At 46.0% G+C, this 12,500-nt stretch overlaps 1 protein-coding gene across 1 annotated transcript in view; it reads left to right on the top strand.

Annotated features, from left to right (window-relative positions):
• Positions 1 to 12,500, top strand: part of LOC143291442 (B-cell receptor CD22-like) — a 91,714-nt gene that overhangs the window by 64,196 nt on the left and 15,018 nt on the right. The window contains exon 8 of the mRNA XM_076601305.1: positions 426 to 601. Within this exon, the coding sequence (XP_076457420.1) occupies positions 426 to 601 (176 nt within the window). The remainder of the gene's footprint in view (positions 1 to 425; positions 602 to 12,500) is intronic.

Raw genomic sequence — 12,500 nt, 5'->3', positions numbered from 1 at the left:
CTTCTTCGTCTTCTTCTGCTGCTGCTGCTGCTGCTGCTGTTCCTCTTCCTCCTTCTTCTTCTTCTTCTTCTTCTTCTTCTCTTCCTCCTCCTCCTTCTTCTTTTTCTCCTTCTTCTTCTTCCTCCTCTTCCTCCTACTTGTTGTTGTTGTTGTTGTTGTTGTTCTCCTCCTCCTCCTCCTCCTCCTCCTCCTTCTTCTTCTTCTTCTTCTTCTTCTTCTATATATATAATAGACCACATTCAAAGCGTACCATCTCACCCTCCCCTCTTCCCTCCCTTCTTCCTCTTCACACACCTTCACCCCACCCCCACCCCACTCCCAACCTCCATACACACACACACACACACACACACACACACACACACACACACACACACACACACACACACAAAAACAAACATATGGAAACACTTTCTCGCCGACAGGAGCAAAGCCCTGATCAATTCGGCCGCCAACCCAGCCAAGTACTCCGGGGGCACAGCAAGCACGCCCAGCCTGACCATCAGGGCTCTGGCCTCCAGTGATGAGGGACTGTACCAGTGCGCTGCCGACAACGACGTAGACCGGGGCTACGGCGCCAACGTGCGCGTGGAGATCCACTGTGAGTCTGAGAGTCTGAAAAATAGCGGCGAGGGGGTGTGGGGTTGGGAGGGGCGGGGCGGGGAGAGAGAGAGAGATTTTGGAGGGGGTTGGGGTGGGGTGGGATATGGCGCCAACGTGCTCGTGGAGATCCACCGTGAGTGTGAACGTGGGTGGGGTGGAGGGGAAGAGAGGGGGGTGAATAGAGGGTGGGGGTTGGGGGGGGGGGCGGGGTTATGGCGCCAACGTGCGCGTGGAGATCCATTGTGAGTCTGAGAGTCTGAAAGTAGTGGTGAGGGGGGGGGGATGGGCGGGGAGAGAGAGGGAAGGGGGGATATGGCCCCTAGGTGCTCGTGGAGATTCGCTGTGAGTCTGAACGTGACGTAGCGGTGAGGGGGTGGGGTGGAGGGGTAGAGAGAGAGGGGGACTTGCGGGTTGGGGAGCGAGATATGGCGCCAACGTGCGCGTGGACATCATTGTGAGTCTGAGAGTATCAACGTAGCGGTAAGGGGGAAGGGGGTGAGGAGGGATTGGAGGGGGAGGAGGATATGGCGCCAACGTGCGCGTGGAGATCCACTGTGAGTCTGAGAGTCTGAACGCAGCGGTGAGGGGGTAGGGGGTGAGGAGGGATAGGAGGGATGGGGGGGGGGGATATGGCCCCTAGGTGCTCGTGGTGATCCACTGTGAGTGTGAACGTAGCGCTGAGGGGCGGCGTGGGGAGGGATTGGTGGTGGCGGGGGGGAGGAAGAAAGAGAGGGGGAATTGGGGGTTGGGGTGGGTTGGATATGGCGCCAACGTGCGCGTGGTGATCCACTGTAAGTCTGAACGTAGCGATGAGGGGGTGGGGAGGGGAGGCATTGGAGGGGGGGGGGTACATGGCGCCTACTGCTCGTGGAGATCCACGATGAGTCTGAACGTAGCGGATGTGAGAAGGAGAAGGGGGTCTCTAGGGTGGTTGGTGGAAGGAGGTGGGTGTGGGTAGGGGGGGGGGGTGGGATTTGGCGCCAACGTGCCCGTGGAGATCCACTGTGAGTGTGAACGTAGCGGTGAGGAGGCGGGGTGGGGAAGAGAGGGGGGCGAATGGCGGAGGGAGGGGGCGGGGTTATGGCGCCAACGTGCGTGTGTCTGAATTTAGCGGTGAGAAGGGGGAGGGGGGGCCTGAGGGGAGGGTGGAACAGTGGTGGGGTTAAGCGTGGGGGGGGGGGGGGTTCGGGGTGGGGGGGAGATGAGACGTTTGGTGTCGGGAAGGATGGAATGGAGGTGGGATGGTGTTTGTGTGCACGCGTGCATATGTGTGAGAGACAGAGACAGAGAGACGGACAGACAGTCAGAGAAAGAGAGAGAGAGATAGTCTGGAAGTATCATGTGAATGTGCACGTGTTACATGTTCGTTTGTGCAAGCATGTATTTCTGCGCAAGCGTGTTTGTTTTATCATAGTCTGTGTAATAAAAATATTTATACATATATATATAATATCATTATTTGAATGTGTGCTGTTCGACATGATTATTGTATATTTCCATACTGGCGTATATATGTACATATCCTTTGCACGCGCTTGTGTGTGTGTGTGTGTGTGTGTGTGTGTGTGCTCCTTTGACTAAGACTGGTATTGGGATATTGTTGTGTGGTGACGGTTAATGGACTGGTGTTTGGTTTGGGGATACTGAGCAGACGAAACCGTGAATGAAGCCATGCACTTTATGGATAGATACATACATACATACATAGATACATAGATGCATACATAGATATGTGTATGCGTGTGTGTGTGCGCGCGCGTGCGTGCGTGTGTATGAGAAAGAGAGAGAGAGAGAAAGAGAGAGAGGGAGAGAGCGTGTGATATATAGAGAAATAGTAATGTTATGCTTGTTATGACAATTAAGTTTAACGCGGCTCGTCAAGAGAAAGAGGTGATATTGTGTTTGCTACAATTGTTAGGAGAGAGAGAAAGACAGACACAGAGAGAGAGAGACAAAAAGATGTTTAAAGTTTCGTGAAAGTCTTTTCAGATGTTTAATTTGGGTACCAAAATTCGCATTCTGCAAAATTTCTTCAGCATTAGATTCAATCTCAGTTCATCTTACACAACAGAAATATTGATTATGTCATGTTCATAAAACCAAACTGAAGCGTAAATGGTTCTTCTTTTCCTGTTTGCTAGAATGCTTTTGCCTATATATAATATTTCGCCAAACTTGATAGTGCTATTTCTGAGTGTGTACAACATTCAAAATGCAAACACAACGTACAAATATTGCTGTCTCCGCTAATGTTGATAAAACGTTGCTGTTTTCAAAAGTGTTTTTATATATCCTGTACAAATAATTAAAGAAAAGTAGAATTGTTGTGTTAATATTTGTGCAAGCCATACACAATGATAAACACTAGCTTCGTAACAGATAAATGACATTTTTGTATGAAACTGGGAAAAGAATGACTATGTACATTTGGAAAAAAAAGATTGATAAGAATGTTGGGATTTTTACCTGTGTGCGCACGATTTTTTTTTTTAAATGTTTTATCTATCATTTCATATGAGAAGAATGTGAAGTTAATCTTGTTAGCGTGAACAACGTTCTTAATCATGTGAAAGTAGGTTTGGTTTTTTTGTTTGTTTGGTTGGTTTTTCCGGGTTTATTTCTTTGAAACAGATTTTGCTTGGTTGATTCTTTTTATTAGGAAAGACTGTCTAGTTAGCAGTCTTAGCGACTATACTGATTGTGAATGGTTAATTAATATGCTTGTTGACTGGTAGTGTTATGTTTTCAGTTCTAAAACATTCACGGTTGTTGTTTTTCTTTTTATTTAATGAATCAGACATTTTTCTTTTGCTTTTGTTTTGATTGAAAAGTTATAGCAGCTGATGTGTTTTGCTTGTTTCCAACTTTCTTTTGGCTACCTTTGTTTTCTGCTTTTCCTTTGCCAAGTTGTGATTGCCAGTCTTTGCTAATCTTTGCTGCTTTTCCGCCAGTGTATGTATGGTTGGTGTGAGAAGATTCTTTTACATAACTTCTTCTTCTTCTTCTTCTTCTTCTTCCTATTGTTCGTATTGCCCTTCTTGTTCATGTTCTTGTTTTTCTTCTTCTTTTACTTCTTTTTTGTGTGTGTGTTTTTTTTTTGTTTTGTTTTTTTTTTTGGGGGGGGTTGTTTGTTTTCGGTTTTGTTTTTGTTTTGTTTCTTCTTCTTCTTCTTCTTCTTCTTCTTCTTCTTCTTCTTCTTCTTCTTCTTCTTCTTCCTTTTTTTTTCTTCTTCTTCTTCTTCAGCTTGTTCCCATTTCTTTACATAAGCTGTTATGTTTAACTAAGACTTTATATGTCATAAACACATGAATATTTCTATGATATGGGGGGAAAAAAGCAAAAAAAGAACTTCAAGTGTGTGTGTTTCTCCAAAGATGGTTAGTATGGTATGATGGAATCGTTTTCTGGTTTGCTGTTTGCGTGTATAGAGATGCTGAATTTCAGATCTTATTTGATTTCAGGTTGGTTTTTGTTTGGTTGGTTGGGGTTGTTGTTTGTTTTGTTGTTGTTGTTTTTTTGTTTGTTTGTTGTTTTTTAGTCGCAAAGAAAATTAAGACTATCACTAAGTTTCACTAAATCTGACACAAAATCGACCAAGTGCTTTGAACCATTCAAAACCAAAAGACGTCCTAAAGGTTTGGGTTGCCGTTTGTTACCATCACACACACACACACACACACACACACACACACACACACACACACACAGAAACTTTTAAGGTTCACTTGTGAGATTTTTTTCTCTCTTTCCAAAATTTGTGAATCGTGAAGTATTATCACCCTCGCATCGGTATTCATCAAGTGATTTATCAGATGAGTCAGCTTCAAGAGGACGTCGCCATCAAGTTGACGCCGTTTTCATTGATCTCGCCATCTTGGTGGGTTTTTTTGGGGGGGTTGTGCTGTCCTGATCACGTGCCAGTTTTACGCCATGCCGTCATCGTTGTTTACGGTAAGTGTCTACTGACAACGTTGAGTCACTGAAATGATTATCACCATAATGGTGCAAATGGAAAAGTTGGAAGGAATTCAGTGGGTGGAGAAAGATACAAAAGATTTGTGTCAGAAATATTGACGTGGCTGGTTATGGTTGTTGTTTTTTGGGGGGATTTTACCCGTTTTTTTGTGTGTTGTTGTTGTTGTTTTGTTTTTTTAGAAAAAAAAATTACGTGATTTGGTTGATGTTTTATTGAACAGAAATATGTGTTGCTTTTATTGCTACCTTTGCTACCTTTAGCGGAAAATTTGCAATCCTATTGTAATCGGGAACGCGCGCGTGTGTGTGTGTGTGTGTGTCTGTGCAGGCGCGCGCGTGTGTGTGTGTATGTATGCTACGGGGGGGGGGGGCGAGGGGGTGCAGGTGTGTTAACTATTGACGAGCCCAGCATTTAGTAAAAAGAAAATAATTTATAAAAATTAAAAAGTCATGATACAATGGTTATGATGTCCCACGATGGGTATGACATAACGGCAGATACAGATGTACCGATGCTAAACAATATGAAGTGATTGATATTAGTGATAACGCAATCATTGCTTCAGTGGGAGCATTTACCTACCAATCAGAACACGCACACACAAAAAAAACGCTATAAGGGAGAATTCAATGTTGTTTAAATCACAGTAATTGTAGCAATGGAAGGAGAACTGATGGCTGATAATTACGGCGAATGAGGAACAGCGAAACGAAAATTCGCCGCAGGACAGCACTACTGTAAGGCCTGTCAGATTTCCGTGCACACAGTTAAGCTCTGTGTCAGTGGAAATCAGTGATCTTTTATCAGTGAAGATGGGTAAGGCCATCCTTCCGTTGTTCAGATTTACTAATAACACCAATTGACAGGGACATGTCTGGTGTGTGCGACTTTTGTTTTGTCAGTAATCTTCAGTTGTAAATTCGTATTGGTGACTGGATTCTGTCTCTTCTTTTTCTACTACTACTACTACTACTACTACACTACTACTACTACTACTGCCACTAGTTCTTCTTCTTCTTCTTCTTCTACTACTACTACTACCACTACTACTACCACTACTACTACTACTACCACTACTACTACTACTACTGCCACTAGTTCTTCTTCTCCTTCTTCTGCTTCATCAACATCATCATCATCATCATCACCATCATCATCAACTTCTTCTTCTTCTTCTTCAACATCTTCTTCTTCATCATCGTCATCATCAACATATCGTCTTCTTCTTCATCTTCTTCTTTATCATCACCATCGCCATCAACATCTTCTTCTTCTTCTTTTGGTAAGATTCATGCTTTTTTATCTTGCGAAAAATTTCTCTTTGTGAGATAAGAAAATATTCTAATCTTATCTTATCGTATCGTATCGTATCGTATCGTATCGTATCTTGTCTTATCTTGTCCAATTTGACAGTATGACCGGAAACCCGGACAATGTTTCAATCGAAAACAAACCTGACACAAAACCAGAGGAAATCGAAAGTGCTGTGTAAGGTCGATAATTATAGAGCAGCTCCTGTAGCCTTCAGGAGGAATGTTATATTTCTGGACGATTTGTCAACTACATCGTTGTGTTCGTTCGTCTTCAGTTTAACTCACTCAGTACGGCCAGTCCTCTCTTCTCCTCTACACAGACCCCTCGGATGTCCAGTGGGTGTCTGATTGACCCAAGCTTTAGCTTCCGTCGTCAGAATTGTGGTATTCTTTGTCAACATTCACCTCTTCAGTATAAGAGCCTTCCGCTTGCAATATTTTGATGATGGTAATTGGGGTGAAACGTTGTTAACGTCGTCTCTTTCGCCGTTCGTATGGAGAGAGTTAACGTCTTTCCACTTGAAGTGATATTAGATGGGGAAAAAAAACAAACATGGGGGTAGGGGTTGTGGGAGGGGGGTGGGGGTAAAAGTTTGTGTATGTGTGGGGGGTGAATAGGGACAGACAACGCTAGGGAAAATGGAAACGTTATAAACGCCAACATCAAACAACTATAACAAATGTCCTATTGGACTACGCAGCAAACCTTCTGCAACAGCAAATAACATATTGGAATTGTTAATAACACATTCAAAAGAACTTTTGGTGAAGTCTGGTAAAAAAAAAAAAACATTTTAGATTCTGACATTCGAATATTATATGGTTGCTAGATATATGTTCTCCACATATGCATCTAACATCGTTGTGTTGTTTTTTCGACAGGTATGTTCATCACCACTATAACAGAGCCGTGATTCACACAGACAAAGACTGGAGGGACCTGGCTGTGCAAATCAGCATGCATTCTTTGGACGAAACATCAATCAAGTACGAAAGTACGTGGAGAGATGGCCTAGAGGTAACGCGTCCGCCTAGGAAGCGAGAGAATCTGACCGCGCTGGTTCGAATCACGGCTCAGTCGCCAATATTTTCTCTTCTCCCCCTCCACGAGACCTTGAGTGGTGGCCTGGACGCTAGTCATTCGGATGAGACGATAAACCGAGGTCCTGTGTGGAGCAGCATGCACTTAGCGCACGTAAAAGAACTCACGGCAACAAAAGGGTTGTCCCTGGCAAAATTCTGTAGAAAAATTCACTTCGATAGGAAAAACAAACAAAACTGTACGCAGGAAAAAATACAACCAAAAAAAATGGATGGCGCTCTAAGTGTAGCGACGCGTTCTCCCTGGGAAGAGCAGCCCGAATTTCACACAGAGAAATATGCTGTGACAACAACAACAAAAAAAGAGAGAGAGAGAGAGAAATACAAAATGAAGATCAGCGCCGAGAAAGCTAAACTCATGACAAACAGCAAAAAGACCCAATCAAGGCCAAGTTCAATGTCAGCGATAAACAGCTGGAAACAGGTACATTTGTATTTGTGATTTTGTGTTTGTATTTCTTTTTATCACAACAGATTTCTCTGTGTGAAATTCGGGCTACCACCCATTTTTTTTCCTACGTGCAGTTTTATTTGTTTTCCCTAACGAAGTGGATTTTTCTACAGAATTTTGTCAGGAACAACCCTTTTATTGCCGTGGGTTCTTTTACGTGCGCTAAGTGCATGCTAGCACACGGGACCTTGGTTTATCGTCTCATCCGAATGACTAGCGTCCAGACCACCACTCAAAGTCTAGTGGGGGGGGAGAAAATATCGGCGGCTGATCCGTGATTCGAACCAGCGCGGTCAGATTCTCTCGCTTCCTAGGCGGACGCGTTACCTCCAGGCCATCACTCCATTGGAGCCATCATCAGCGAAGAAGAGTCCAAGGCCGAAACACCAGCAAAAGCTGTGCAGACGGCAACATCACCGGCAAGACTGAAGCCCATGTGGAGAGATAAGAACCTCAGTCTCAGAACAAATCTGAAGCTGATATATGCACTGGTTCTCTCTTTTTTCTCGTATGCATGCAAGTCCTACACTCTTACAGCAGAACATAGAGCTTCAAGAACACACGCTATAGAAAGATGTCTCTAGAGATACAAAAAATAATAATAATAATAATAATAAATACATAAATAAGGATCCAAGCAGTGAAAATGAGGTGCTTCAGGAAACTCCTTGGCATCTCCTTCAAAGACGGAGAAGTAAGAAGCAGCACGTTGGTCAGTATGATGTCCTCCCGACCACAGTGAATGATAATAATAATGGTACTTATATAGCGCTGAATCTTGTGCATAGACAAATCTAAGCGCTTTCGCACCAGTCATTCTCACGCACGCATAACTCTAAAACTGGAGAAACTAAAGACAAGGAAGAGGCAGGAAAGAGGAGGCTACTTTGGGAAGAGGTGGGTTTTAAGGCCAGACTTGAAAGAGCTGAGTGTGGAGATTTGACGAAGCGAGGAAGTTCATTCCAATTGCAAGGTCCAGAGACAGAGAAAGAACGGCGGCCAACAGTCGAGAGTTTGAATCTGGGTATGCGTAAGTGGAGTGGATCCGAAGCTGATCGTAGTGAGCGAGATGAAGAAAAGAAGAAAGAGATGGTATGACCACGAGACAGGATCCGACGAGCTCTGCAAGACCATCCTTCAGAGAAGAGTGCAGGGAGACGAGGCAGACAGCGAAAGAAAAGAAGTGGGTAGACAACGTCACTGAGTGGACGGAGAGGAGCTTTACCGAAACCCAGGCCCCTCTCTCACGATCGCCAGAAAAGTGGAGAATGTTGGTGATGCGTTCAGGAGTGCAGCGCCCCCCCTACGAGTGTTGTTCAACAAAACGTCACATTTTTGTGACGTCTGGGAAGTTTTGTTTGTTTCATCGCTAATAAAAAACATTGAAATTCTCTGGGTTTTCGGACTTTGTTTTATTCTGTTTTTTTTATGTTGCATTGTTTGGGAACAGTTCTGTGTCTCATAAAGAATCAAGTCTGCTAATGATTATATCCCGGTGGTTATTGTGCTGATTGATCGTGCATTGATGTACTTTGCACACTAAAACTTGGGCACGTGACAAAGTTGCTCACTGACGACGCTGGCCCATCAAAACAGCTGCCGGTCAGTGGAAACTGACCACTGATGCTTTGTGTTTCATGTTCTTCCCTCATGCCTTCCCACATGTATGCAGACCTTCCGCTGATAACTGTCGAAGACACCGTGAACGGCACAGAATCGCAAATTATCACCCTCCTTTGCACCGTCGACGCCAAACCGGAAGTCACGTCCGTCACATGGTACAAAGGGGGACAAGCGTTGAACACTTCCGACACTGGGAGGTACTCCGGGGCCACCCCGGGTACACCCAGTCTGACCATCCTCAGTGCGGTGCCGGGGGACGCTGGCGTTTACAACTGCACGGCCGACAACTCTGTGGGGTCCAGCACCAGTACCGGCATGACCCTCACCATCCGATGTAAGTAGAATGACGTCCAGGGCTCTGCTGTGTGTGTGTGTGTGTGTGTGCGTGTGCGTGTGTGTCTGTGTCTGTGTGTGTGTGTGTGTGTGAGGAGGGGGTGGGGGAGCTGGGGGGCATGGGGCAGGTATTGGGGGGGGGGGGGTACGTTCTGCCCAGCTGTATGTCTGTTCCCGATGTGTGTGTGTGAGGAGGGGGGTGGGGGAGCTGGGGGGCATGGGGGAGGTGTGTGGGGGGGTACGTTCTGCCCAGCTGTGTGTCTGTTCCCGATGTGTGTGTGTGTGTTGTGTGTGTGCGTGTGTGAGGAGGGGTGTGGAGGAGCTGCGGGCATAGGGGAGGTGTGGGGGGGGGTACGTTCTGCCCAGGTGTGTGTCTGTTCCCGATGTGTGTGTGTGTGTGTAGTGTGTGTGTGTGTGTGTAGTGTGTGTGTGTGTGTGTGTGAGGAGGGAGGTGGGGGAGCCGGGGGGCATGGGGCAGGTATGGGGGGGTACGTTCTGCCCAGCTGTGTGTCTGTTCCCGATGTGTGTGTTTGTGTGTGTGTGTGTGTGTGTGTGTAGTGTGTGTGCGTGTGTGAGGAGGGGGGTGTGGAGGAGCTGGGGGGCATGGGGCAGGTATGGGGGGGGGTACGTTCTGCCCAGCTGTGTGTCTGTTCCTGATTGTGTGTGTGTCTGTGTGTGTGTGTGTGTGTGTGTGTGAGGAGGGAGGTGGGGGAGCTGGGGGGCATGGGGCAGGTATTGGGGGGGGGGGGTACGTTCTGCCCAGCTGTGTGTCTGTTCCCGATGTGTGTGTGTGTAGTGTGTGTGCGTGTGTGAGGAGGGGTGTGGGGGAGCTGGGGGGCATGGGGAAGGTGTGGGGGGGGGGGGGGGGGTACGTTCTACCCAGCTGTGTGTCTGTTCCCGATGTGTGTGTGTGTGTGTGTGTGTTGGGCGATTGGTGAGGATAGGGGTGGAATAGTTGGGGGTGGGGGGGAGCGGTGGTGTGGTTCAAATGGCAGAATGATTTCCGAGACACACCCGTTCTACCTCTTGTGTCCTGCGCTTTATTTCGCCTTTTTTTTCTTTTTTTTTTTAACCACTCGTGCGCAAATTATAGCTGTATTCCTTTATACATATATAAATGTTGATTATTCTTATCTCAGCAGTTTGTTCAGGTCCTTGTGTATGTATGCTGAAGCGTAAGATTTTTTTTTTTTTTTTTTTTTTACATGGGCAGTGTGTTACTTTGTGGATATTGTATTGTTACTTTTACAATATTAACAAGTGTGTTTTTTTCTTTTTCTTTTCTTTTCTTTTTTTTTTTTTTTTTTTTTTTTTTTTTTTTTTTTTTTTTTTTTCTTTTTTTTTTTTTTTTTCGTGTTTCCAACTCATCTTACGTGTTAACCCCATTCGAGTTTTAAGTGCTGGATTTGTAAAGCGCTTTGGGCTTGCTTCTGAGTACATCATAGCGCTATATAAAAGTAAACTATTATTGCTGTTGTTGTTGTTGTTGTTGTTATCATTATACTTATTATTGTTGTTGTTGTCGTCGTTGTTGTTAATGGTGGTGTTGTTGTTGTTGTTGTTATTATTACTTTTTTTTAAATCCATCATTATCACCAGTGCAATGATTATTGTTGTTATTATCATCATCATTATTATCGTTATTATAATCATCATCATTCTTCTTATTATTATTATTATTATTATTATTATCATCATCATTATCATTATCATTATTTTTTTTTATTGTAATCATCATCATTATTATTATTATTATTACTATCATCATCATTATCATCATCATCATTATTGTTTGTTTTTTTATTGTTATCATTATTGTTCTCATATTGTTATTATTATTATCATCATCATCATCATCATCATCATCGTTGTTATCATTATTATTATTATTAGTTTTTTTTATTGTTGTCATTATTTCATTATTATTATCATTATCATCATGATTATCATTACTATCACCACCACCGCCACCGCCATCACCATCTTCATCATCATCACTGTCATCATCATCATGGTCCTCCTCTTCGTCATCATCACGACTCTCGCTGCTGCAAAGGGCTCCAAACCGTGTCATCATCATCATCATCATCCTCATCCACATCCTCCTCCTCCTCCTCCTCATCCTCCTCCTCATCATCATGACCCTCGCTGCTCCAATTGGCTCCATACCGTGTCTCTCTCCTCAGACGCACCAATCCTCACGGTGCCCACGCCCGTGACGCAGGCCCTGTCCGGAGAGAACGTCACCCTCCACGTCACTGTCGCCGCCTACCCTTCCGCGCAGCACGTGCAGTGGCGTCACGAGGAGGTCAACGTGACTGGGGGGAGTGTGGGGGGGTACGGCGGGGGGACGGTGGAGTCGCCCCCATTGCGGGTGGTCGACGTGACGCCTGAGCGGGCTGGGAACTACACAGTGGAGGTCAGCAACCCTGTCGGGCGGACTGAGGCCTGGCTTACCCTCGTCGTCCTCTGTGAGTGTGTGTTGTGGATGTGTGTGGGGGGCGGGGGATAGGTGGGGTGAGGGGTGAGTGTGTGTGTGGGGGGGGGGGTGGCTGCGTTTGTGGGAAGGGGGTGGAGTCGTGGAGGGGTTGAGGGTGGAGGTGACGGGAAGGAGGGGGTATTCAGGGGGAGAAGGGGGTTGTGTATAGCGGGATGAGCAGGAGAGGAGGGGGGAGGAGATTTGGCGGGTGGGTGGTACGGTAGCGTTGGGGGGTGGTGGGGGTGACGGGGAGGAGTGGAATGTGTGGGTGGGGGGGGTGATGAGGGGAGAGAGTTGTTCGGGGGTAGGGGGAGCTAAGATAGTGGTGGGATTGTGTATGCATTTGTTGGGGTGGGGTGGGATGGGGTTGGGGGGTAGAGGGTGGGGGTGGAGGTTTGTGGGGGGAGTGTGCAGGGGGAGGAGGAAGATGGGGGAGAGTAGTGGGTATGTGGGGGGGGGTAGGAGGGGGTAGGGTTGTGGTGGAAATGTGTTTGTGTGTGTGAGGGGTGGGAGGGTGGAGACCGTATATGTGGGTGAGCGGGTGGATGCGGTATGGTTTAGGTAGTGTGGGGTGGAGGTGTGTGTGTGTGTGTGTGCATGTGTGATGCGGGTGGGATAGGG

This window comes from Babylonia areolata, chromosome 17 (genome assembly GCF_041734735.1).
Source record: "Babylonia areolata isolate BAREFJ2019XMU chromosome 17, ASM4173473v1, whole genome shotgun sequence".
Lineage (NCBI taxonomy): Eukaryota > Metazoa > Mollusca > Gastropoda > Neogastropoda > Buccinidae > Babylonia > Babylonia areolata.
Note: the sequence above shows the minus strand (reverse complement) of the source record. Positions and strands in the feature narration are given on the sequence as shown.